Source organism: Leptinotarsa decemlineata, unplaced genomic scaffold, assembly GCF_025532065.1.
Source record: "Leptinotarsa decemlineata unplaced genomic scaffold, Ldec_3_MD MMD2_tig00001719_RagTag_RagTag, whole genome shotgun sequence".
Lineage (NCBI taxonomy): Eukaryota > Metazoa > Arthropoda > Insecta > Coleoptera > Chrysomelidae > Leptinotarsa > Leptinotarsa decemlineata.
In genome coordinates, this window is record NW_027412569.1 from 3,700,972 (window position 1) to 3,728,683 (window position 27,712).

Genomic DNA, 27,712 nt, shown 5'->3' on the forward strand with positions numbered 1-27,712 from the left:
GCTACATCCATCGATTTATTTATCTTTTGGCTCAAAATTGGCCTTAATTTTTTTTCTTTATTCACAATATATTGATAAATAATACATAAGTTAGTATTGATAACTGTTTTACTCCAATATGATTGTGTGAGTATCCATTTCTGTCCATTGGCCTGTCCACGGTATTGTTCTTGGTATCATTTTCAGCTCTTTCTCCTTATTTTTATTGAATTCATGTGACATTTCATGTTTATCGAGGTCGTTAATAGTTGCAGTTGGTTCTTCTTCTTTTTCTTTTATATCCTGCAGTATTATATCTTCGTCTATTCACCTCCATTGTCATCCTCTATATCATCATCTAAATCTTTTTTGTATCGAACAATCTGTCTTATGTTTCCTCTAGTTTTTTTTACTGTAATGGAATCCTTCAGTATTCTGATGAATGATTCTCTCCAGTTTTAATACTCCCTGTTCTTCAAATGTGCAGCATGTGCAGTTCCCTGAATCTGGATCACAACAGGCATTCCAGGCCCCAGATAGTCGAGGTCTCCTTCACCGTGAAAGTATTTATGCAATAACCGCTTCATTCGAGAGCTTAGGAATATAAATTTGTCGAAAATAGCATATGCGGAAGCAATTCAAATCCCATTTCATGCAATTTTGCCATCTTTTTCATTGATTTGTGACACTGTGCATTGTCTTGATGAAGCAGCACTTTCTTTTTCTTTGAATAGGGTCGTTTTTTTTCCGCAATTTTCGACTTTCAAACGCTCCAATAACGCTATATAATATTTATTGTTGATGGTATTTCCATTCTCAAGAAAGTCGATGAATATTACACCACGCACATCCCAAAATGTCGAGGCCGACTGTTGTGCTTTCGTGAGCTTTGGAGGTTCACCAGTTTCTCTCCACTCAGATCACAATTGTTTTGATTCCGTAGTGAAGTGGTGGATCTATGATCCATCTATTGTCACATATCGACGCAAAAATTCCGGTTTGTTATGTTTAGAAATGCCAAACAGTGCTCGAAATCATCAAGACGTTTTTGTTTTTGGTCAACAGTGAGCTCGCGCGGCATTCACTTTGAAAAGAGCTTTCTCATAGTCAAATGCTCATGCAATATGAAGCCAACACGTTCTTTTGACATATTTACAATGTCAGCTAACTTACGCAACTTCACTTTTCGATAATTGCGAGGCTCCTGCTGTCTTCTAGCCAAAGTCTTTTCTACCATCGCTTTGGAGTAGCCATTCCGTTGAAGATCATTTTTGATGATGTCTAGTTCCTTCTCGAGACCTTCTTTCGTATTACAGAGCCCAAAAGCACGGTCTAATAGAGTCTTGATGATTCCTCTTTTAGTCGATTGATGGTGGTTGGATTCGTGGTTCAGATATTGTCCCGTATGAGTGGTTTTCGTATACAGATGTTTCCCACTTAGTGTCGGTCCTCTTCACCAAAACGTCCAAGAATGGCAATTCGTTGTGGATTTCCTTCTCCATTGTGAAATTGATGGAAGGTCTCACGCTGTTGCTTCTTAGCTTCTTAGCCAAAACATCGCGACAGATAATATTTATCCAAACAATACGTGGGAAATCGAGTCTTCATTTTTATAGAAATCTATAATTTCAAAAGTAGTCTGACTCTGCCGCAATACCATCACTCCTAGAACTAAGTGTTTCTTAACAGTTTTATAGAGGTAACGTATAAGCTAAAATACATTAAAACTCTTGCTACTGATACCAAATTATATTATAGAACGAAGCCATTTTGAAATGATAGCAATTCGTAATACTGACATTAGATGAGTTGAAAATATGAAATACTGCGCATATAGTAATATTTGCAGATGAAAAGTACATAGATATTATAAGATTTTATAATTTAGAACAAACTGAATTAATTTGCAACTAGAAAATGAATACGTCGACAGAGTGAACTTTTGTATAGTTAATATTTCTTCCAAAACTTTTGATAAAAGGGTGCCGCGCTTAAATTTTTCTAATAGGCTATATATTTGTCAATAAAATTTCATTCACAGTTAAAATATCAATCTTTGAAGCACAAACAATGTCTTTACCGGTTTTATACGTACAAAAGTGAAATTATTAAAATGGCCCCAACCTTTCTATTTGTTAGTTTTCATTTGGTGACATATGTATTATATTTTACTAGTGTCCAAAACAAAATTACTTCTCGCGCCTGCATTATATTTTATAGCGCTTACTTGAAATTACTGAAAAAACTTTTATAGAATTGTATTTCAATAATTTTTTATATATATTTTTAAGAGTGTTACAGAAATTTTATAGGAATTGCCGAAATGTTTATAAAACTGTTTTGTAGTGTTTGCAAAAGGCGTTACAAAATATTATTGAAGACTATAATGTTTTATAAAACGGTACCAATTACCTACTTCCTACTTATAGCTGTTTTATAAACACATTGAATACATTCTGGGAGAAATACAGTTTTATAATTTGTTTCTCTGAAACATTTTCAGAACCATTATAAAATATAAAATTGCTAGTTGGGAAAGTTGCTGCTAATAATACACTTGTCGTTTCAATTTTACTCTACTCTGGATGGAGACTGTGAAATTATCAGGAGTTCGGATCCACTTCTCTGCATGATCCGCGATCATGCAAAATATTCAATCTCAAATCCCACATTGGACTGGCAGAGAATACTTCACTCCTGTGGCAATATTAGTATAAGCGGATGTATGGGGTCTCCTTCAACAACATTGAAGACCTTGACTTATCAAAGACCATGACCCAAGGTAGAGTGAGCTGAAGTCGAAAACTGAGGGGTTCATCATAGTCTACCAATATGGTTTCTTCAACACATTCGTCTACCGCAGTCGCATGATGAGAATACAGGGTGTTTCAAATTCAATTCTCACGATTGGGATATCGGAAACTATGCTGGCCTAGTTCATGGAAACACAACTGTGCCTTTTTTCGAATATTATTCACTGCAAGAAATTTCTCTCCTCCTCAATCTTCCTACTCTCTAACAATGCTGTGTTGAAGGTCCCCAATAATTTCATAGTATCTCTGATCATAAACTCTATTTTTCAGTGTATTCCATGAGAATGCATCCATAACACTTAAGTCTGGAGACCTTGCTGTCCACCTCACCGGCCCATCATTCCCTATCTATTCATCACCAAACATTTCAGTCAGGTAATTAGATACTTGTCTGGTAGTGTGCTGTGGAGCACCATCATGTTGAAACTGGATGTTGTTATAGTTAGCCAAAGGTAGATCATCCCAATTGCCTTCGAAAATCGACATTAAAAACTGGTGATAGGTTTCTCCTTTCAGAATTCCGTCAAATAAATGAAGACCCAAAATTTCATCTTTGTGAATTCCTGCCCACAGGTTACTTAATACTAAACCGCACTTAAGGTCGAATTTCTCGGAACTGCCTGAGGTTGTTAATGCTCCAAATGTGATCGTTATTTCGATTGAATAATAACCCAAAATTCGTAAAAATGCTTTCATCTGACCAAATTACATTTTCCAGGAAAACAGGAAAATCATTCTTCTTATTAGCCATTTACAAAATTCTAATCGCCTTTTGAATCACCTGGATGCAATTTTTTGTATATGTGTATTTTATAACATTTTAAACTGCTTTTTTGAGATGTCTCCAAGCACTTGTATGACATATATTCATTTCGAAGAAAATTTGACGTGTAGATTTCCCCGGGTTCATGTTTATCTGCAAATTATAAATTTTTATTGAAAAAGACGCAATGTCTAACTTACCTTATTTATCAAATTTTCTTTAGTTTCCTGGTCCATTCTGTGTCCGTATTTTTTTCTCGGCTCTTCGAATGAACCAAACTCGGTGAGATTTTAATCCAATAACTTGAACATAGTTCGATGTGGTTGTCGTCTTTCGGGATATACGTTTTAATACATATCCGATACTGTTTTCTATCGTATTTGTAATAAATTTGTATCATATCTCTTTCTTCATTCGTGAAAACCATTTTTTGCCAAAAACTCAATGACTTGTACAATAACAAAATGTCATTGAGTATAACAAATTGAAAATCGAATTTAGAAACATCGAAGTCATAGCCTGTTACGATGAGAATTATTTCTTTCAATATCTCCAATTTTTCGAAAAAAAAATTATAACGTATTCATTGAAAAGGTAAAATTATGTAGCAGGGAAAAGTGGCAATGTGGAAGTGCAATTCATTTTTGAATCCTTCGACAAATTGCAATAACGCAATTCAATATTTTCAGTTTTCTTTTGAAAACGCTCCAATACTTCCTATAGTACAGTCGTATTTGCAAAAAACAGTAATGTAAATCTGTTTAAATCTGTTCAAAATCTGTTTTTTCCGTTAACTGGCTGTCGCACCTCTACGAACAACAACCCTCGGAGATCGAAACTTGTGCGAGCTGAGAACTAACGAGGTCTTACCTTTTAACGTGTGATTTCTAACAAGGGTTGGAAGATAGCAAGTGAAAATCGGTCGTTCAGTCTGGGGCTTGAACCACCGACCAACAAGGCGGTCGATTTGAGTGAGTGAACAAAGAACCCACGTCGAACCGACCGGTCACCGACCGACCGACGAAACAATAACTAATTAAAAATCATCAAGCACTACCATTTTTCAAAGTTATGGGCAGCCTTAAAGAAAATAGTTTTGGGTCATGAAGAAACTAACCCGAAGCATTTATTTTCCTTTAGATAGCATTGTGCAAATGTTATCAAATGAAACGCAACATTCAGATAAATACTTATATAAGTGATCCACCTTGACCTAAACGTCTACAATGTTTATTTATGTATTTCCCAGGCGAATCGGATTAAAAAAACTCCCCTACACTGATAGTATTGAGGAAGCCCCGATAAATGGTTTACTTGCTCTCAAGATATGTAAGTGTTATACAGAAACAATATGAAGTTATCTACAATATGTTTAGTGTCTTGTTTAGTGGGAGACTTTTTTTACAAAACTGAAGGTAAATTATTACTAAGAAGTCACTACGTATCAAGAAGAAGCAAAAAATTAATTCGTAATTCGTCATTGTAACTATCCAGCTCGAAATGTACGCTGCTTGTTCTAAAATAGGGTGAATTTTCATTCTCAGAAAATATGTATTTATTCATTGGTTTTATTTCATCCCTTTCATGGATCTCTCCATGAGTCGCAGGGGGCAGATCTGGTGAATACGGTAGCTGAAAAATGATTACAGTATTGTTTTCAGCCGAAAAGTCACGAACAAAGAATGACGAGTGAGCAGGTGCATTATCGTGATGCGAAACTCGTCATTCACGTTTTTCCAACCTCATACAATCGCCGTATGCCACTGCCAATATTTCGAGTGTGTTTGAGCACTTTGTTCCATTTTTTACAAAAAGTTTGATGCAAATCCTTTGAATAATATTTTACGATAGCAGAAATTGCCGAACATGCAGATCACCTCTAACTTTACCTCTCACTAAAAAACTAAACATACTGAACAGCTGAAACTATAAACATATGTTCGGGATGGGTGTACAAACATAAAAAATCGCGAAATTCGAACATTCATCTTATTTTTTTAACAGTCACGTGAAGTTTGATATTTATCATTTCAATAACCACTGTTTTTGGGGGGAGCCTCGTTTATGTTCAAATTTCGTGGATTTAATCTTTTGTCGATCCCAATGTTCCGTCTTCGTACAATTGCCGTTCAGTTAAAGCTGAAGAGGTAGGTAGAGGACAAATGTCAAAGCTTTTATTTGCAAGTGACCATATTGGGGAGCCTTGGTGATCTTTGTAATTCGAGGATTGGTTTTTTGTCACTTCCATAGATATCGTTTTCGAAAGGGAAGAAGTCGTCCCCTGTACGTTATATTTATATCATAGTTGAAGAGACAAATAGAACTTTGTTTGAAAACAGAAACTATGCGATAGAGTACATTTTGAACAGGCCGATTCCCACTTATCAGAATCGTGATTTCGTATCTTATCTAACATAATCAATTATTATTTATGTTAAAAGAATATACACACTCAGTTGAGGATCACCCGAATTCAATCCTGATCAAATATTCACCAGTTTTTGTTTACTAATTAATATCTATTGTTCATGGAATGTTCAAGGAATGTCAACAAGGGAAGAGGATGAAGTGAGATAGCTCGTGTGTTCATTTTTTCTTTGAACGTGCGATTTCTAAACCTAAAGGCAGTCTTTGGCTTTAACTCGTCGTTGCTAGGCAACCATTTCCCACCCACTGCAACAATCATCTGTCCTGACTTTCCAGTCGCCAATAAGTCTAATATTGTCGCCAAAAATGATGCCTAATTTTTAAATCAGACTACACCTGTATTTGAAGATGATTTCCTGAAAAGTTTAATCAAAAAGCACGTGATTTTGAATAGTAACAGTAAAGTAAAAGGATATTATCGGCTTTCCTGTGGGCTTTTTGCTGAACGGGTTTCAACTCGGTGGCAGAGTTGTAATAACCTTCTTCAGTGTCGAAAATCAAACGGGGCTTATCAGCTTCACGGGCAGCTCTCTTAAAAAGGAATGATCCGATTCCTGCTCCCTCATAGTCGTGCGGAACATGCATCTTTGCATCTATGGTGATACATCACTTTTCGGATCTTCACGTCGAGTTGATACAGCTCCTCCCTAGTCCAAATCACTGCTCCAAAAGAGTAGAGTAAAATAGGAACGGTGAGCATGTTCGTAGTGGCAACATTGCTCTTCCCCAACAGTTCCGATGACCAGATCTGTCGAAGTTTGTGCTGATACTTGACGTGGAGAGAGTTCTTCACTGCTATCACCTCTTTTTACTATTATTACCACCTCTCATTATCATCATCATTTTATTTTCATGAAAATGGTATTTTTGGGAAATTGACAGAATATCTATTATTCTGTATATCTACTAACTTTTTTGTACTTTCAGGTTCAGTGATAAGTAGGGTCAATCGTTCACATTTCTCCTGGCCATACGAAGGATTTAGATCAAACAGAATGAGAAGAGGGTTAAATTCATTACTGGAAATAATAGATTACCATCTCATCTCTGAGTTGACAACACGAAGTTTGAATGAATTCACTCATGACGTCGAAATAGTTCCGTGGAAAAATCATAATCAGGATAACAAAAGTTTTATTCCTGGAATAATAATGGAAATACTATCAGTTCAAAACGGAACCACCACAGTTGGACACTCATTCTCACTAAGTCTACTGGAATATCAATTTTTCGAGGAGGAAAAGTTGAATTTGGTCAATGCGACTTCGATTCGGAATGTAGATGGTTCTGCAAATCATGTGATCCTCAATGTCACTGCATTGATGGAGTATGTGACTGTCCTTGAACATTATTGTAATCAGTGAAACTTTTTGTGGTTTTTGAATCATGAACTCTTCACTTATAACAGTTTTGTACCAATTGCTATAATTGCTAAGGTGTGAGCAAATACTTTACTATTTGTATGATTATATGTGAAAGAGTTGTCGAAGAACATCTCCATCATCTCTAGGGTGTGCAATGTTTTTACCACTCATTACTAAAAGCCCTTACCCAGAGTACTGGTTTTATAAAAATAATTTAGATAGCATAATGTTCGCAAGAAATGTAAGCCAACAATCCAAACAGACTTATATGATGATTATAGTATCGACATTGTTTCTCGTACTTTGAGGACGGATTCAGTACTATTCACAGTTTATAATGATATGGATACAGTAACGACGTAATTTCACGAAGCAGTGATCTCATCCTATCATGAGAACTGTCCACTGAGGGCCAAAAGAGATAACCGCAACTCTTCTTCGTGGAACAAAAGCCTGGAAAGTAAAAGAAAAGAAGTTCGACGACTATTCAATCGAGCTAGAGTCAGGTAACTGGGAGCTTTATAAAACCACTCTCTAACGACATACAACAAGGAAATTATAAAGGCAAAACGGGAGTCTTGAAGGGAGTTCTGTGAGAGTATCTCTGATTTACCTCGCAGCACAAGAATTCACAAGATTCTCTCTAGAAAGCCGACTGCTGAAATTGGGTCGCTTAAACGACCCGATGGAACATTTACGACCTCTAGTGAAGAAACGTTAGAGCTTTTGATAGAAATCCACTTTCCTGGAAATCTGACTCTTGATAACAACAGATCGCCCATCTTCAAGGGCGCTAAACGCCCAAAAAAAACGACTGGACGTCGCAAAAGAAGTTATTACAGCACGGCAGTTGAATGGGCTATCAAGTCTTTTCAGCCCTCAAATCTCCCGGAGAGAATGGTATATTTCCAGCTTTTCTTCAAAACGGACTGGAAATAATTTTACCTAAACTCACAAATTGTATAGAGCTAGTCTGGAATGGAACTATATACCACCCAGTTGGTTGACAGCAAGGGTGGTATATATACCTAAAGTGGGCCGGTGAGACCCACACCCCAAATTGGTATGACCAATCAGCCTTACATCCTTCCTGCTGAAAGGACTTGAGAGGATACTGGACGGACATATCAGGAGTGTAGCATTATATGCATCCCCCCTGAATAACCACCAGTATGCTTATCAAACCGGCAAATCGACAGGCTCAAGCGAAGCTCTCTGGCTTACAGAGACAGGCTTGTCTAGCTATCAGTTGTGCCATCAGTACCACACCGTCAGTAGATCTACCTTCTATTCACATTTTTCTGGAAAGAGAGGCTAGATGGACTGCATACAGACTTGTGCACATTGTCAATTGCACAAATCAATTCAATGCAGAGTACAACAGACTGTTGGTTGACATTGGAAGTGACAGCATTCTGGAAATGACCTCTGACTTAATGCTTCCAACTGTCAACTACGAACTGCCTTATAAAGTGCTATTCCCGAGTAAAGAGGACTGGATCCTCCGGGAGAAGGAAAAATTAAGAGCAGATAGTTGTTGGTTCACAGATGGATCAAAAACACCTGCCGGTTCTGGTGCAGGAGTTTTCAGTCGCAGACCCAAGACAAAGTTATCTACCTGCCTAGGAACTTATGCGACTGTATTTCAAGTGGAAATTCACGCTGATGAATTGTGTGCAGAGATTTTGGGTAAATCCAACCTCACTCACAAGTCAATAAAAATATTCTCGGACAGTCATGCGGTGTTGGAAGCTCTTGGATCCTACTGAGCAACGTCTAAATTGGTAGCAAACTGCTGAAAACGACTCTCCTCGATAGAAAGACTTAACAGATTGTCTCTGGTCTGGATTCCTGGCCATACTGGCCTGGAAGGCAATGAAGCTGCTGACTCTCTTGCAAAGAAGGGTACTGCAAGCGGCTTCATTGGACAACAACCTGTCATTGGCATCGCTTTGGGCTTTGCCAAACAAACACTGAACACCTGTATGGAAAGAAGATTTATGGACTTCTGGCAGAATCTTCCAGGAATGGCTCACTCCAAGGCGTTTATTCAACCTTCGAAGCTTGATTCCAAAAAGTTTTTGGACTACAGTAGGGATGAACTACAATGTCTAACAGGCCTTCTTGCAGGTCACTGTCATTTCATTCATCATATGTAGAGACGTGGGCTGTAGAAAGACGTCGCCTCCGTCTGGAAAATTATTAATCAGCAGAGCATATACTGTGTGCCTGCCCCGCTGGGGACCGAATCAGGTTCTTTGAGTTCGGCAGATCCGTACTCTGCACATCTGCAGAGTACGGATCTGCACCACGGAGTACTACACCATCTGACCCGAAACACCACTCACCATATACACACTCACTTTAGAGCTACCTACCTACCTCTATGATGATTATAGTATCGATATTGTTTCTCCTTCAATACGAAAAGGTAATCACTCCATACTTAACTCAATTCCTGAAATTTTCCAAACCTTCATACGTGCGTGATATATCAGCAACGTAACAGATCGCCCTCCTTTCTAAATCAACCCAAAAATCAAAATCACAATGGAACCTGGATACCAGAAACAATCGCCTTCTTGGGTTCGTTGGTTGGGCCAGAAAACCAACACACATAGATAAATATCTGAGTAAAGATCCCAGTCACCAGTCAAGACAATAAAACTGTAATCAAAACTGCAGTTGAGAGGGCCTGGTGCGAATATGAACCTGCGAATCTTCCTGAAAATAGGGAAGTTTTCAGCCGAATTAGAGCGGATGGAATGACCCAGAAAAGGGTATGTCAAAGAAACTTCAATGGGCCTGTCATTGAAAAGGCGTTCCGACCTATGTGAAGGATAGTAAAGACCGGATTGAAAGAATTCTGGAACAACATAACGTGAAATAGTAATTTAAACTGATAAAAACCATCAAATATATTGCTTTGCTGACGACAGCACACTTGTCATTCCAGTTGGATTCCAGGACATCGGCTGCTGATGCACATCTTCATCGACAGCAGGAGGTTGCATATCTTAATGAGGATCTAGAAGTGATCTAGAAGGCATCGATTTTCTCCAAGAAGATAAATGTCTCCGAACCGGATATAATAATGTCAGGTCAGACAATTTTGCTTCCTGCTTCGATAAGTTTGTTGGGAGTTAAAATGAACACCAATATGTCTTGGCCCAATCATGTCGCTGGAATTCCAAAGGCTGTTTCTCAAAAATTTTAAACACTGTTCTGAACTAGAAAACTGTACACACCTCAGCAACTTTTGATGCTTTATAAAGCTCAGATCAGACCTTCTTTGACGTATTGTTCTCATGCATGGAGCTCTGCCCCCAAACATATCCTGAAGTTACTGAATTCCCCCAGAAAAAAGCTATCCGCCTGATTGGAGACACAAACATCACGTGCAACCTTGATAGCCTGGAAGATCGAAGAGAAGTTGGGGATTTGTCTCTCTTCTATAGATACATTCACGGGAGGTGTTCAAGTGACTTGATACATTTGATTCCACCAAGAGCGGTACATATCAGAAATACACGATGGACTGTGGCTGCTCATCGTTTTGAGGCTCAACTCAGTACACCTCGAACTTCACTGTTTAAGAACTCTTTCATCTGGAGAACTGTGTTGATGTGGAATGGACTTCCTGAGAAAGTTTTTCAAAATGGATTCAATTTCCAGCGATTCATATCCAATGTGAATCGCTACTTTCGCACAGGCACTGTTCTGGAAGTGCTTCGAGGATTTTTCTGTAGTGCTCGTGTTTTGTCCATGAAGAAAAAAGAAAGATCAGCTGTGGATCCCAGGAATCATTTTGCTACACCAGGGATAGCGCATTGATAGTTATTCGAACTACGAAATGGAGTATGAGTAGCCATTTCTCTGAACACGAGATGAATGTTCGCCTGAAGCATATCGAAAAATCATCAGTGGCAGAATATGCACTCAGAGAAGGAACACTCGTTATCGCGCTTGAAGAGACCCAAAATAGAATTCAGAGCTATTGCTTGAAATTATGAAAGGATAGGAATTGAAAAATACCAAAAATTTCAATCGAAAAAAAAGAGATAGAATTAACATTAATTGAGTCTGGCTACCTGCACTGAATTACACGCGAAAAAAAAGAGCATTCAATTCCACCAATAGAGACGAAGTCACACATAACAGCAATCAAGTTATCATTCGTGAGTTCTGAATGGAAATAGAAACAAAAATTTTTCCTAGTATAGTACAAGTATACGATATAGTGTAACCTACCTTCCAACAGCTCCCTTTTTATAATATAGTTAGGGAACTGACTAATTTCGTTATTCAATAATAATTTCTGATTATATTGTTTTCTTCGAAAACTTCTGATAATTCCTCTTCCATATTCTGTTTCACTATCACTGTCGTCATTTAAAATCAATAATGAATTTATTTCCACCATTAATATGGAAGTCTTTAATCTCCATAGAGTCTTCTTCAACTAAAATTACTTTTTTAATCCTTTATCCAAACATCTTATCCAAACATTCAACTTACATGTTACCGATGTAACTTAATAGAAACCTATTATGATATATTTTCCCAAAAGGATCAGAAATGATTTGACAACAAGAGTACAAAGCACTTTATTGCAAAAAAAATATTTAGTGAGAATAGTGTAAGTTTCAAAATGTGTCTCAAATTTCTAACAATTAAAAACTACATGAAATATAAGTATTTCAGGAACGATTTTGACTCATATTGGTGAACAGCGTGTGGGCAGCATAAGCCATTCGAAAAAACTGGAAAAAAAAATTTGATAACTCACATATGTGAAAATCATCAAATAATATGGTTTTGCAGGTTATGCATTTTTGATGTTCAGAACATGCATAATCGAGAGTTATGAAAAAATTCCATTATTCTCTCCCCCAGAAGTAACATGCAAAAAAGAAAATATATCATAACTTTTAGTTGGTAAACATTGAAAATATTTTAGCAATTCAAACTACCATAATATTACCAAGTGGAGCTCTATAATCCACATTCGATGAATTGCGATATTATCTCTTTGAAAAGATAAGAAAATATTTTTTCGGCCTTGCAAAATAACAGAACTATCTGCACTTCTGCCATAGTAGAAAAAAATAATTCTCTAGGAAACTTGAACATTATATTTATTCACCTTAACTGCCAGTGGATAATTCGCATCCAGGACGCCATGGCAAGAAATCGTAACGGGGCTGATAGAGTTTGAAAGTAGCATCAAAAGTATTCGCCTGTTGGTATTGTTGAATTGCTCCCAAGGACATCTACAGGCGTTGTGAAAAACCTTCTCCGACTGAAATTCAAGAGTAATGAATTCACATATTTGAAGTGAAGAAACGAAGTCTAAACTAGAGTTTCTGAATTGATATACTCTCAAAGTGAACCTTTTTCTACCCCAGCAAAAAGCCAATTTGAAATCAGGCTAATATTCCTACTGTATATGTGTGTGTATATTTGCCCAATAAGTTCCCAGATGCAAAGTCGAATGAATACAAAAAATTTTGATATTCAAAACCTATAGTACAAGATTAATTCTGGTGTATGGAAACTGGAAAGATTTTAACTAATTAATACATTACATTGGTGTAGTAAACAATATTACAGGAGTTTTATCCCAACACCAAACCGTTATCAGTTCCTTTTGAAGATGATCACTTGGTAATCGAAACACGTGTCGACGTGTTAAAATAACGATTTGGTGTTGGGAAAAACACTTCAGTAATATTCATTACTACACCAAAGGTTCTAAGCAGTGCATCACAAATACAGTTTATTGTATGATTTTCACCATAAAGGGTTTTACAAAAACCGCAATATCCAAGTCCTGGATTTGAAATTCATTATAGTAGGATTCACAAATATACTGTGTTTTTATCACTTTGAGGTACATGTTAGCAACGTCCCTTTTGCTGTACTGTGTTTTTCTTTCTATCTATCCTTTTAATTTTTTCATGTCTACTTCCTTCAGATGCAGCATGGCTTATGTTATTGGTCTTCAATTAGTTAAATCTCGGGAATACTTCTTCTCTCAAACATTGGTTGAAAAACCAAATGTTTTCGTTTGGAATGGAACACTTTGAAAGTAACTTGAAATACCACAAGACCAAATTGTCAATATTGCCTTTCTTCAATAATTAAATAAAACTGACCGATACTTCATAAAAATCCATTGAAACTAATCAATAAATATTACTGGAGTTTTATCCTAACACCTCGACACTTGGTGAAGATCACCAAGTGATCATCTTCAATAGGAAGATCAAACTGATAATACGTACAATGTTATCCTTATTTATATCATAGACACTTTTTCTAGGCACCTGCGTCTTAAGTGTCTTAAATAAATTTCACAATATTGCCTTATCTACTAGTCTTAAATTAATATATAAAGACACATTTAAAAAAATTTGGTCACGTTTTAGTTTAACAGTTCCATCATGATAGCGGTATGCCGTCAAATAAAAATATACCGTTTACGAGGGAAACTAGATCTAACTCGATCTCAGATAATACATCTATAGATAACCAAACCAAACAAATAATCCAATGTGTCAGTGCCAAGATTGACGCAAAATTTGATGAACTTCAGACAAGTCTATGCGAGTTTCAGAAGGACATCGGAGCAAATACCGAGAAAATCAACAAAGTTGACATCAGATTGGGAAACCTTGAACAATATGTAAGGAGAAATAACATTAGAATTTATGGGTTAGAACAAATGGAACAAGAAGACACAAAAAATTTAGTGATCACTTTTATTGGTGATAAACTAAAACTGAAGAACTTTATCCCGAATGATATTGAAAATTGCTATAGACTGCCAAATCAATCAATCTTTGTAAAGTTCTCTACATATGAAATTAAGAAATGTATAAATGATATGAAAAAGCATCTGAAAGATACGAAAACAATAATAAGAGAAGATCTAACCCCATATCGTCTACAGGCGGTTAATGCTGCGGTAAAAAAATTTGGAGCAAAATGCGTGTGAACAGTGGATGGAAATATTAGGATCGAGGTAAATAATAAAATAAATAAACCAACAGGTGAAGAAATCAAGAATCTACTAGATACCTACTCAGGGAATGAAAAAACATCACAAAAAAATCATGAAACACCTAGATCGTAATTGTTTTCATATTTGATATTTCCAGTTTCATCCAAAAATTGTTTTATGTTTTGTTTACTTTCTGAAATATTCCGTCATTCGTTTCATTCTAATTATTTGAGAACTCGTAAATCCAAGTGGAATGTTTTTTTGTGTATACAATAAAAAAGGAACAATGTTTTTACTTTTTAGCTGTTTGTTTGGGATTTTGCCGACTTGGGATTATTTTTATTTTATATTAATTAACTCAAATCATTTTTTAACTGGAAACTTCATTATGTTTTTCACTATTGCCACTTTGAATGTGAGATCACTGTTTACCGGATTTGATCTTTTAAACAATTAGTCAATAAGTATGATTTCGATATAATTATAGTAACCGAAACATGTTTGACAGACAATATAATTAGATTATCTAATTAATATTGATGGATACAATATTACACGGCAAGATCGTGTTGGAAGGGGAGGTGGTGTGGCCGTATACTGTAAAACAAATATTGAACTGACAAGAATTGAATTAGAATTTAACGAAACTGAATTAGAACATATGTGGATGGAAGTGAAAGTAAATAATATTCGAATAGGAATAGGTTGTTTATATCGACCACCTAATAATAGGGTTTCTGACTGTATTAATGTTTTAGAAAATATACTTCCTGCAGTAATACCTCTTGTTGATCATATTATGTTAGTTGGAGACGTGAATATAAATTTACTTAACACTACGAATAAAAACACTACTGATCTCTAAAATTTTTTTGAAGCTTATAACCTAAAAGTGTTAAATAACGAACCAACAAGAATAAGTAATATCAGTAGTGACATAATATCATCGAGTAATGTTTGGTATATACGAAGTTGACATGTGAGGAGCATAAACAAAAATGCTTTTATAGAACATATCGCGATTATAATAACTTCAATCATGATGAGTTTTTTGTAGACTTACTTAAAATGCCCTGGTATGACCTTTATTTATTGAATGATATAAATGAAATCGTCTCTACTTCCAATACATACATATATGATTTCCATATTTGAAGTGCATGTACCAACAAAAACAGTAAAAATTAGTAAACCAGAAGCACCATGGCTTTCAGACCCTTTACGAATGATGATTCGGAATGAAAATAATGCGATGGCAAAATTTAAAAGAACAAAATATAGGAATGATTGGGATAATTTCAAGAACTTGAGAAATATGGTAACAACAGCAATAAGGAGACAAAAGAAAAGGTATCTTAACTTTATTCATAACCAACTTGATTCCAAACAGTTGTGGAATACTCTTCATCTTTTTGATATTGTCAGTAACAAAAAGTATAGTTCTATACCAGAACATCTAAAACTACCAGATAAAATTAATGAGCATTTCATAAAATTAGTTGAAAACATCGTGAATAAGCCCTCTAAAAAAATATCAGATCACTATAAGACAAATAGTTTTAACGAAAACATATGCTTCAAATTTATACCATTTAGCAAACTTTCTCAATAATAAACAATATCAAATCAAATGTCACTGGTTCTGATGGAATCTCCATAAAAATGATCAAACTATGTACACCTTACTTGATTCCGATAATCACTTTCATGGTAAATAAATGTTTAACAAATGGTATTTACCCCTTCTCATGGAAAAAATCACTAATTTTTCCGATTAATAAAATTTCTAAGCCAAAAACATTTTCAGATATCAGACCTATCAACATATTACCATCAATTTCAAAAATTCTTGAAAAAGCAGTTCATGAACAAATGTATAATTATGTGAATGAAAATAAAATACTACCACCACATCAACATGGATTTAGGCCAGGTCATAGTATTACTACTGCACTCTTGGGAATAACTGATGAAATTATAAATAATCTAGATGAACGTAAAACACAACTTTTACTATCCATCGATTACAGCAAGGACTTTGATACAATGAATCATCATTTAATGTGCACCAAAATGAAATACTTTGGCTTTGATAATATGTCGTGCTCATTCATTGAATCCTTCCTAAATGATAGAACTCAATGTGTCGTCTGAACTTGGGGTTGCTCATGGCCCACCCCAGGGATCAGTATTAGCTCCCCTTCTTTTCACTATATACACTTCAGATTTCTCAAAGGTCTTGAAAAAATTTCAAATACAAACATATGCAGATGACACAAACTTATTTTTTAGTGATAGAATCGAGGATATTATGAACCAACAAAGTTATTCAAATGAAGATATAAAAATAATAATTGAAATATTCAAGGATCATTCACTCACTATCAATCCTACCAAATCAATAGTCATACTATTTGGAAGTGATAAAAATCGTCAGAGGGCCATAGACAATATATCTTTACAAGTTGATGATCAGTTGGTGATATATAGTGATTTGATAAAAATTTTAGGTTTGATAATTGAGCACAATTTCAAATTCATAAAACATGTAAGTAATCTTATAGGACACTCTTATTCAATACTGAGAAAATTATATTCCAATAGGCATTACCTTAATAAAAAAATCAAAATCACATCATGTGATTCACTTATATTATCGATATTTAACTATTGTGATATTGTTTATGGCCCATGTCTTGATTATCTAGCCCGCTCTAGAATATAGAGAGTCCAAAACGCGTGTACACGGTTCATCTGTAATATCAAATATAGGGAGAATGTGACACCTCATATTAATGACAAATAATTTTTCAATAAAATACCGGAAGATTTAATGAAAAAGCTCACTTCACGTCATCAAGTTCATAACAGATACCTTAGGACAGTTACCACCCTCACCATACCCAAACATTTCACTGTTTTTTATGAAAAATCATTCACATAACAGGCTGCTACCACTTTCAATATATATCATAAATATATAATACCACAACCATGTATATCGTTCAAAAAGAAAATTAGGAAGATCATATTCGATAAAATGTGATCACAACAATCTGTAAGACAATTCATCTATCAATAATTTTCGTTAATTTTTTTTTGTTGTAACTATATATATTTATCAATTTGTAAATGTACAAAATACTGGTTGAGTGGAAGAGTAGCGTAAGCTAAACTCCGCCAGTATAAATGAAGACAATTTATAATTATTATTATTATATCAATCGCAAAAGTATCTAGATCCTTCAAAGAGTAACTGGCCTTATCCGTGTATTTTGGGGTACCGCAAAATTCCATTCTTGGTACCCTTTCATTCTATTTTATATTTCTCATTTCCATTATTCAATCGACGGGTACAACATACATCACTATGCTGATGTCATCCAGCAGTAATACTCTTTTTTCTCTGGGAACTAGCAAGACACTGTCAAGGAGATCAATCATAACCTCTGACTTGACCGTGAGCTTGACCGTATTTTTGCCAAATTTGAGGAGTCTGGTTGGCAGAGAATTGGAAAAATCTAAAAGCTTCACCTACTCGTGAACCCATGTCTCTAGAAAAAGTAAAGCATATGAAAAAATACGCCATTTTCGAATCACTGAGCAATTGAAGCAAGCTGAAGCTAAATGAATTTATTATACCAAAACTCTTGTCATCTTACCTTACATGTACTTTTTTCATATAATTCCAGAAAATTAATTACTTTTTCCAAAGGTTTGATTTATATGGATATACATGGTATTATCTCTCAACACATTTTGTGTATGGTAAACTTCTTTTTTCATCGATTACTCCTCTCGACACAATTTTTGTTTTTGTATATGTATCATCGATGAACAACGTCCATTTGTTATAATCATTCATTGAATCCGAATAAGCAAGCTACCTCATTGAGTACAAGTTTTTCAGATTTGTTTTTAAATCAATGACTTCCAATCTGTTTAAGTGCATTAATTAGTACCTATTGTTCTCCTCTCGATCATTATTCTCAGGATAGTTTTGAGATCTTCATCGAAGCACATTTCGTAGGTGACATTATTGAAGCTTCAGGAGAATTGATGTTATACAAAGTATTTAGTGGTAGCCTGAATTTTGAACCAGAGCCAATCAGAGAAAAATCTATAAGGAACCCTTGAAAGAATATAGTCATATTTTGAAATAAAAAAAGAATTTGAGTTTGAATACTCCTGAAATGACTCTTGAGGTTAACTTGGACCTGAACCCTGAGTTTGTTCTTTTGGTTTCAGAAGGGAAATTTTCTATGATAAGTTTACCTCTTTTGGTATGTATATTTATATGTATTTCTATACCGATAATTTTTTTTCTATAATTGTTCATCAACTAAAAATATTTGGCTTCCAGAAGGTTTAACTTCTCAAATCTATATGTTTTTCATTCAAAAAAACTCCAATCAAAACTCACCTCGTTTGTCACTCGTTGACAATATTCACAAAAGGCCCAGAGTATAAAACAAGACGTCACTATCAAGGAGTACATTCGGAAGTTACTTCTGGGACTCACATCCTACAAAAAATAATTTCCACAAAATAAATTTTGGTTGCATGCTTCAGTGGTGAATATACGTATATATTGACATAGTACAACACCAAACCGTTATTTTAATACATCGACACGTGTTTCGATCACCAAATGATCATCTTGAAGAGGAAGAGCAAGCTGAATATACTTACAATGTTATCCTTATTTACAATGTGTCCTTATGTAATATTCAGTCTGGATTTCGCCCTCTATACATATAGCACTACTATGGCTCTGAGTCTCGTCACTGACGACATATTCAAATCACTTGATAAAGGAAATTCCAAATGTCTCTCGATGCTTGTTTATAATAAAGCATTCGATACTTTGGATCATTCAGTGAGCCAAGAATGACAGTCTTCTGCATCTGTGCGACGATATTCGTCTCGCCAGGAGCTGAAAACTCCACGACAAAAATCGTTTTGGTCTGGTGGTCGAGAAGGACTACATCAGGCTTATTAGCTTGTATGAGCCTGAGGGTGGGAAACGAATAGTTCCAATAAATTCGGCACTTCTCGTTTTCCACAACGGATTCAATATCCCCCGGAGCGTAGGAAAACACCGGTATCTCGTCAATACCGTAAGAGTGCCGTAGATGGTAATATAGCACTCCTAGGGCCGCGTTATGTCGATGGATATAGGCCGAGACCGAATATGCTGGACATGCTGATAGCAAGTGCATTAGGGTCTCGGGCGCCTCGCTGCAGGCCCTGCACCTTGTGTCAGGAACCTCTATACCCATCACGCGACTGCGGTAGACTAAGGTGTTGAAGACACCATCCTGGCAAGCCATGATGAACCCCTCAGTTTTCGACTTCAGCCCACTCGACCTGAGAAAAGCGAACGTCAGGCGCTTTGATAAGCCAAGGTCTCCGATGTTATTGAAGAAGACCCCATGCATTGGCATATCCTTGTGTCTCCGCAGAAGTGAGGTGATCTCTGCGGCTTTTATCTGAGCTTTTTGCTGAACGGGTTCCAACTCGGTGACAGAGTTGTAGTCACCTCGTTCAGAGTCGAAAACTATACCGAGTTCATCAGCTGCTCGGGCAGCTGCCCTACTACTTATTATTTTTTTCACCGTAGTGTGCGCTGGTCAGGCCCTATCCCCAAAGCCCCGATACATTCGGGAGGGCGCGCCAGCATTATCAACCAAAGACCCCTCCCCACACCGTAGGGTGAGTGATCATTGGGTCCGAGAATCATGTGCCCTGAGCAAGCGCTGTGAGCCAAGAATGACAGCCTCCTGCATCTGTGCGGCTAAGAGTTCTGCCTTAGTGCGGCAAGCCGGTATGATTTTGAGATTCGAGAGTAGAGAAGACATCATTCCACCAAGGACTCCAATAATTAGAACAACCATCTTGACAGAGTGATCTGGATAGAGTCTGTGGAGTTCCAAGAGAAAATCTCGATATTTGATCCGTTTTTTCTCCTCTTTTCTGACGATATTCGTCTCGCCAGGAGCTGAAAACTCCACGACAAATATCGTTTTGGTCTGGTGGTTGAGAAGGACTACATCAGACTACATTATTTTTTTTACCGTAGTGTGCGCTGGTCAGACGATATTTTATCGTTTTTCCTTCTTTTTTCTGACGATATTCGTCTCACAAATATCGTTTTGCCCTGGTGTCGAGAAGGACCACATCAGGCTTATTAGCTTGTATGAGACTACATTATTATTATTATTATTATTTTTAATTATTATTCTGGCATCGACTGCTGAGGTCATTAGCCATTTTGTAGTATACGATATCTGTTTATATTTTGTTAAAAAGGTCTGTTGCTTTCAGAAAGTTCAAAACATTTCTTATAGCTTTGGTATCGAGGCAAGTTCTGATATTATCCGATAAGTTATATCATTGTCGATCGGCTTCATACTGGTGGCATTCTAAGAGAAGGTGTTTAACCGTCATCAAAGTTTGGCAATTTTTGCAGGATGGTTGTCTTTGTTAACGAACTAAAGTTCAGTGGAGATTTCTTCTAGGCATCGCGACAAGCTTTTATTATAATTTCAATTCTGTGAAGTCATAAATGAATGTGGTTAATGTGATTTAAAATTTTATTTTAATTTTTATACCACTTAATTAAAAGCTTCAATACAAGCTTTTAATTAAGTGCTCTATTTTATTTTATTTTATATTTTTTAGTTTCAAGCGATAGTTATCGATCAATACGAAAGTCCATCTATAAAACGGAGAGTCCTTCAACAGAAAAACTTAAGGAACCAATACTAATGACCAAATTACCAAGTTACACAAGTCATGGTATGCCTCTTGGGCATGTTGCTCACATTGCGTGATGGCCCCTCTTACTCTGGGAACTTAGAGGGTGGTAGATAATAATATTTTTCTACAATGCAAATAAATATAGGTTCTTACAACCTACTAGGTACACAATTTATTTTCTTCTTTTCAGGATCGGGAAGTAGGTATTTAAAGGTAGAAGCTTGATTTAATTTTTTCTAGAAATATTTTTTTTTTATTGAAGCCAACCCTGCATGTGGCATCTATTTTATGGTGGGGTTACCAACTGCCTATCATAAACGAATGCGTATACAAAATTTCGTGTCCCTGCTATTTACCGCTGAGGATATCTTTCGTACGGAGCCGATCCTGGCAGCAGCATCTGGTCATGTTTATGATTAACATGCATTGTCATCGGTTCTGGACCAGCGTGCAAAATTTCAGGTCAATCAGATACCGGGAAATGGGTCAAATTAAACTTGCAAGATTTGTTAACATACATACAAGTCAAGTAAAATAAAAGCTTTTAATAAGGATGACATTGTGAGTATATTTAGTTTGATCTTCCTTTTGAAGATGATCACTTGGTAATCGAAACACATGTCGAGGTGTTGAAATAACGGTTTGGTTTTTTCCCAACACCATATTCATTACTACACCTAACGTTCCAAACAGTGCATCACAAATTTACATAGTATGTTTTAATGTTCACCATATACGTTTCCAAAATTATTTTCTTTCGTGTTACTTGTCTACTTCTGGCTTTACCAACAAAGTTTGTTTATGAATCGTATTATTATCAAATTTGATAAGGAAAATATACCAAATTCGGAGATTCGAAGAAACTACCTCGATAGACTAGATCTTCATATGATCAATATATTCAAACGAATTGTCCCTATCGTTATTTGCTACATGTAATTACGTAAAAGTGCGATCATTGGTCTGTGAGGAATGGGACCTTCATCGCTGTTGTCAGATCCTATTCAACATTTTTCGATTTTTTACCTTTCGAATGCATCTAAAAACTCATTGTCATGTGCCTGCCTCGACAATTTGAAGCAGTTCTCTATGGCACGTTGCACAACACTGGACTTCTATGGTGTTGCTTGGCACTGACCTTCGTTATGCATACAGGGTCTTTCACGACGAGCGTTCGTTAGGAATATATGGAGAACGATTCAAATAAAAAACTTGAAATTTTGTGATAGTGAGTTTCACAAAATGGCCTTCTCAACTAAAATATTTCCAACTTCCGGTCTCTTTCCGTTATACCGGAAGTTGAGGGCAACTTGATTATTCCATATGGAACACCCTGTATTTTATTACATTTTTTAATTTCACAGCACATTTCACGCCCACTTTCTATAGCGATATCTATACCCAAATTTGTTAGTTTTCGAAATATTGATTTTTTTCTGAAAAATTTGACAGTTACAGAACCACTCCGAAAAAATCATAACTCATAGACAGTAACAGTTGAAAATGTAAAATTACACAGAATCACACCTTAAGCATCAAGTCATGAAAAGGTTCATACACGTCACGAAATACACGTCAATTATATCGCATCAAATTTTGACATATTTGTTGTAACTTCATTTGTTTTCAAAGCTTTCTTGGTTTGTTATCGCTTCGAATGATTTACATTTCAAATATTTCCCAAAATCAGATATATCTTAGGTATAGGACATTTTTCATTTATTTGGTATCTTTTCTTTCGTAGTATCCAAAAATAATAGAATACTGTATGGTTTCCATTTGAAAAAATCGTGTTTCATCAGTTTTCTCGATGTTAATTATTTTCAAAAATTCGATGGACCTGTTCATGACTTGATGCTTAAGGTGTGATTCTGTGAAATTTCACATTTAACTGTTACCGTCTATGAGTTATGATTTTTTCGGAGTGGTGCTGTAACTATCATATTTTTCAGGAAAAAATTAATATCTTGAAAACCCACTACCACAAAATTTCAAGTTTTCATTTTGAATCGTTCTCCATATATTCCTAACGAACGCTCGTCGTGAAAGACCCTAATGACATCAATATAGCGGTAGGAAATACTAAAGGCTTTGGCACACAGAACGCGGTCTGTCGCGGCGGGCTGCTATCGCGTGATCTTCGCAGCGGCAAAGCGATCTATAATGCCACACAGGTTGCGAAATTATTTCGGTCGGTGTTCGGTCGTGCATGTGTTCGCAATGTCCAGCTCTGACGAAGAACTTATTCTCCTTCTCTTTGCTCTAAAAAAAAAGAAAAAGAAGAGACGTTGCTGGGTGCATCCCATCAATAAAAAAAGAGAACAATTTGGTGAATACCATCGTCTTTGTATTGAACTACAGTCGCATGAAGATAGATTTTTTCAATATTTCCGCATGTCGAGGTTGTGTTTTGAGGAATTACATGACCTTTCAAAGATAAATATTGCTAAGTGCACCACGAACTGGAGGAAACCAATTCATACAAGAGAAAGATTAGCCATTTGTTTAAGGTAACTACTAAAAAACATACACTTTATGTGTGATATACAAACTACAGTTTGTATATCACACAGTTGTTATGAATATTACAATTATAGTTTATAGAGTGTTTAAACTTGGAATGGAACAAAAAAGTAAAACTCAAAATTTAAATTTAAACCAAAAAATAACATTAGGGTAAGTGTATTCATCCCTCGATTCATCCACTATGATAAATTAAAATTATTATTATTATCTTCGGAATCCCCCTGAATTATGTCACTTGCTTCTTCATAAACATCCTTTGCTGAACGTCGCGATGTCTCCGAATGCGAATGCTGCGTATAATGTGAAGGATTCACTGAAGAAGTACGGGAATAAAGTTCCGTTGGGACCGAATGCTGCGTATAGAGTGAGGAATGGGCTGAAGAGGGTCGTGAATGTGGTTCCGTTTCATCCGAATACTGCGGATAATGTGGGGAATAGGCTGAAAAAGATCGTGAATGGGATGTGGATGCCTTTGGGGCTGATGTTGGGTGTGCTTCTAGCTCCTTAATTTCATTTTCTGCAAATAATGTGACAAGCTTTATTTTCATTGTTGCCTGAATCAATGGATTGAATTTTTTGAAGATCGCAGCATAACTTAAAAACAAATGATCAATCCCATCAGGGCCCTGTTTGCTTCTTCCATTTGATAAAAAATCAATCACTTTGTCGACATCATCTGGGCAGTTTTCAGTTGATGAGTGACTATACGACTTCCTTTTTTTCTCTTTTTGTCGAGCTGGTAATCGTAAAGTCGCTGAAGAATGTTCGCTAGATGCATTTGTTTTTTGGGTATCGTCAGACATCAACAAATTTTCTGTTTCAGATAACCTGGTTTCTTCAGTTTTTGTCAAATCTTCTGGTGGTATATTGCTACTATGCGAACGTGGTTTAAGAGTATAATCAAAAAAATTCATGTGGGTACTCCAAGGCCCCTTATGGTACTTCTTGGCCTGACCTGTTTCACCCTTTGTGAACTTCTTGTACCTCATGTAGGAATCACGTAAATTTTTCCACTTTTGTTTTGCTGTTTCAGCTGAAACAAAAATAAATTAATTAGATAACGTAATTAGAGACCTCTGAAGGGTTCAAAAATCAGTTTTGAATTTTTTTTTAATCACATCGCCGCACAGCAAAGCTAACTGAACATTTTTCTTTTTCTTTTCAGATATTTGGCGACAGGTGACAGCCATCAGACTATCGCTTTTTCTTATCGAGTGGGACGATCAACTGTTTCCAAAATTGTGAGAAATGCCTGCCAAGAAATTTGGAAAACCGTACAGCCAATTTATTTGCCATGCGCACCAGACAGATGCGGGTACAATCTGTTGAAGATTTTTTGGAACTTTGGGGCTTCCCAAACTGCCTTGGAAGCATAGACGGAAAGCATATTAAGTTGAAATGTCCTCGTCGTAGTGGCTCAGCCTATTTTTGTTTCAAAAATTATTTCTCCATAGTTCTCCTTGCTATCGTTGACCCATATTACAAATTTATGGTAGTGGATATTGGCAATTATGGGCGTCACAGTGATAGCGGTATCTTTGAAAACTTTGAAAACTACCAACAGTATATTGAAAATAAAACTATTTTACCCCCGAAACCACTTCCAGGAAGAGAGGACCCAGTACCGCATGTATTTGTAGGAGACGAAGGATTTGCACTGCAAACTCATTTGATGAGACCGTACCCAAAAACTGGAGTTATTAATAACGCAAGAAAGAAGAAATTTAATTCACAGCTCAGCCGAGCGCGTCGTGTAGTCGAAAATGCATTCGGCATATTGGCCATGAAGTGGCGAGTTTTCCTAAGAGCCATAGAAACTGATGCTCAAACTGCTGACTGGATTGTTAAAGCAGCATGCTGCTTGCACAATTATATTATTACAAAAAATAGGACCAGAGATATACAGAGATATGTATAACGGAAGAACAAGATGAACCAATACAAGCATTATCAAACACAAGACCGACAAACAGAAGATCAAATACTGCCGCCTTTGAAATACGAGAAAAATTTGCAGATTACTTCAGTACATAATGAACCATAACCTTATGTTGAATCTATAATAAAAATACACACATGTACTTACCCGTCATCCCTAGCGTTTTTGCTACTTCGTTCCATGCTTCACTTTTTTTTTAACATATTCTTATAATATGCATGTGGTCATACAGGAACACATAACTTCTAACAGTTTCTATAAACAATTCAGTATTATCCGCCATTTCGCGCGAAAATCTGTAAATTTGTACAAGTGTATCGCTCGTCGTCGCGATCTAAACCAGACCGCCGCGATTGACCGCCATCAGTGTGACTATTATAATATATTTTCGTGTAATATAGAATTATCGCCGCGACAGACCGCGTTCTGTGTGCCAAAGCCTTAAATTTCACCTCCGGATGATGCTAACTTGATTAGCGAAACACGCTTCGAGCGACATCATTTTTATGTCGCTTTTATGGTGAAGAAAGAGTGTTTTCAAAAGACTCATTTCTCGCCCCAGACGTTCCAAATTCTACTCTACTCTGTCTCGCAGGTAGTCATTAATATATCCTTGAATAGCAGTAACAATGTTAGTGACTGATTATTGAGCAGTAGATTTATAAAAAGTATTTGTGGATGATTCGTAGAACTAAGTATGAAATTGAAATCTCACCGTCATTATGAAATAAGCAGAAAAAACGAATATAGTCAAGCCGTAGGCCGTGAATGATAGAACCAAAGCGGTAGCTCTGCTCATCACCATCGTTTTCAATCTACGGTAAAAACAAAAAACAATTAAATAAAAACAACTCAATGAAATGTCAATGAATATGTCATGAGTTGGGAGTATATCTAGGGGAGAGTGGGTACAATTGTGACACGGTACAATCGTAACACCCCCATACCGTCGTTCAATCTTTGAACTATAGATTTGGCAACAAAGTATTCAAATAATCGTGTAGCCCAAATAAACTTACCGCCAGTTGAGAAGCATTCATCGACGTGATAAGGTGTGAGTGAAATTTGTGCATTTTTTCTATCCCTAAGTAAAATTTACATACAGTTGAATTCATATATAACGACTCCGCTTATAACGACTATCCGTTTACAGCGACGATAATGTTTACTCAAATTTAGTTTCATATTTAGTTATTGGGAAAATATACCGTTTAGTGCGACTCCTTTTAAGCGACCAACCGCTTATAGCGACTGTTTTTCATGATACTACATCCGGTTAAAACGTCGCGCAATGTTTTGTTTACACAAAATAAGCGCACCAATACCTCGGCGCACTCCCTCTTCTTAGGTACGTCTATTGATAGGTACTACTAACAGGTAGTATTCTTAGGAACCTCTATTGATAGGTACTACTAACAGATATTAATAGATTGATTTTACGCCAGAGGTTCCAGTATGAAGTCTTTGTCACTTGTTGTAAGTCCATAAAGTTCGACAAAATGAATTCTGTAAAGCGAACGCGTTTTGCAATTGAAGAAAAAAGTGCAATATTATACCGATTAGAAGCCGGTGAATCAAATGCAGCTCTCGCAAAGGAGTGTGGCGTATCCCATTCTACAATATTCACTGTCGAAAAGAATAAAGATAAAATTGAGTCGCTGTTCAATTCCAACGTTCAATGCAAACGTGTAAGGAATTCTACTCATGAGCAGTTGGATAAGGCATTGTTATAGTGGTTCAAGTTCAGCGCGACCGGAGAATACCCCTTGATGGACCTCTGCTACAAGAGCACATCCTCATATTACAGACTTGAAAAGCATAACGCTGATGTTTTTGCCTCCAAACACGACATCAGCGTTGCAACCCATGGACCAAGGGATTATTCGAACTTTGAAATCACATTTTCGTAAAAACGCTAACGATCCGAATAGCAAAGATAATGACGGTGATGATGCCGCACCAGCGGAGATTTATCCAATCTTGAGTGTGTCTGAAGTTCCGAAGGCTGCAGAAATGCTCAATATGTTTGTTCAGACTAACTTGGATGATAATGTTATGGAAACAGTGATGACACGAATTCATAATGCTGTACGAAATTCTTACTACCGAACAAAAGTTTGTCAAAAACAAACT

At 36.3% G+C, this 27,712-nt stretch overlaps 2 protein-coding genes and 1 long non-coding RNA gene across 4 annotated transcripts; 1 reads left to right on the forward strand and 2 right to left on the reverse strand.

Moving 5' to 3' along the window:
- The first annotated feature begins 4,767 nt into the window (after positions 1-4,767).
- LOC111518072 (uncharacterized) lies at positions 4,768-7,491 on the forward strand. The gene is made up of 2 exons (XR_002723910.2): positions 4,768-4,970; positions 6,910-7,491. It is a non-coding gene; the product is annotated as an uncharacterized lncRNA (long non-coding RNA).
- A 4,447-nt stretch (positions 7,492-11,938) lies between these two features.
- On the reverse strand, positions 11,939-26,417 carry LOC111518076 (uncharacterized). Of its 2 annotated transcripts, XM_023174416.2 has the most exons (4): positions 26,295-26,417; positions 18,776-18,877; positions 12,493-12,648; positions 11,939-12,109 (listed from the first exon to the last, which is right to left on the reverse strand). In XM_023174416.2, exons 1-4 carry the CDS (start codon positions 26,382-26,384, stop codon positions 12,047-12,049), a joined length of 411 nt encoding a protein of 136 aa, XP_023030184.1. In that variant the 5' UTR covers positions 26,385-26,417; the 3' UTR covers positions 11,939-12,046. The 2 variants fall into 2 exon arrangements, 1 of the variants encoding a protein (XP_023030184.1); XR_012465657.1 differs by lacking the exons at positions 18,776-18,877; positions 26,295-26,417 and adding an exon at positions 13,505-13,606.
- LOC141482683 (uncharacterized) lies at positions 23,698-25,964 on the reverse strand. The gene is made up of 2 exons (XM_074176326.1): positions 25,727-25,964; positions 23,698-24,673 (listed from the first exon to the last, which is right to left on the reverse strand). Exons 1-2 carry the CDS (start codon positions 25,731-25,733, stop codon positions 23,820-23,822), a joined length of 861 nt encoding a protein of 286 aa, XP_074032427.1. The 5' UTR covers positions 25,734-25,964; the 3' UTR covers positions 23,698-23,819.
- Positions 26,418-27,712: the final 1,295 nt, after the last annotated feature.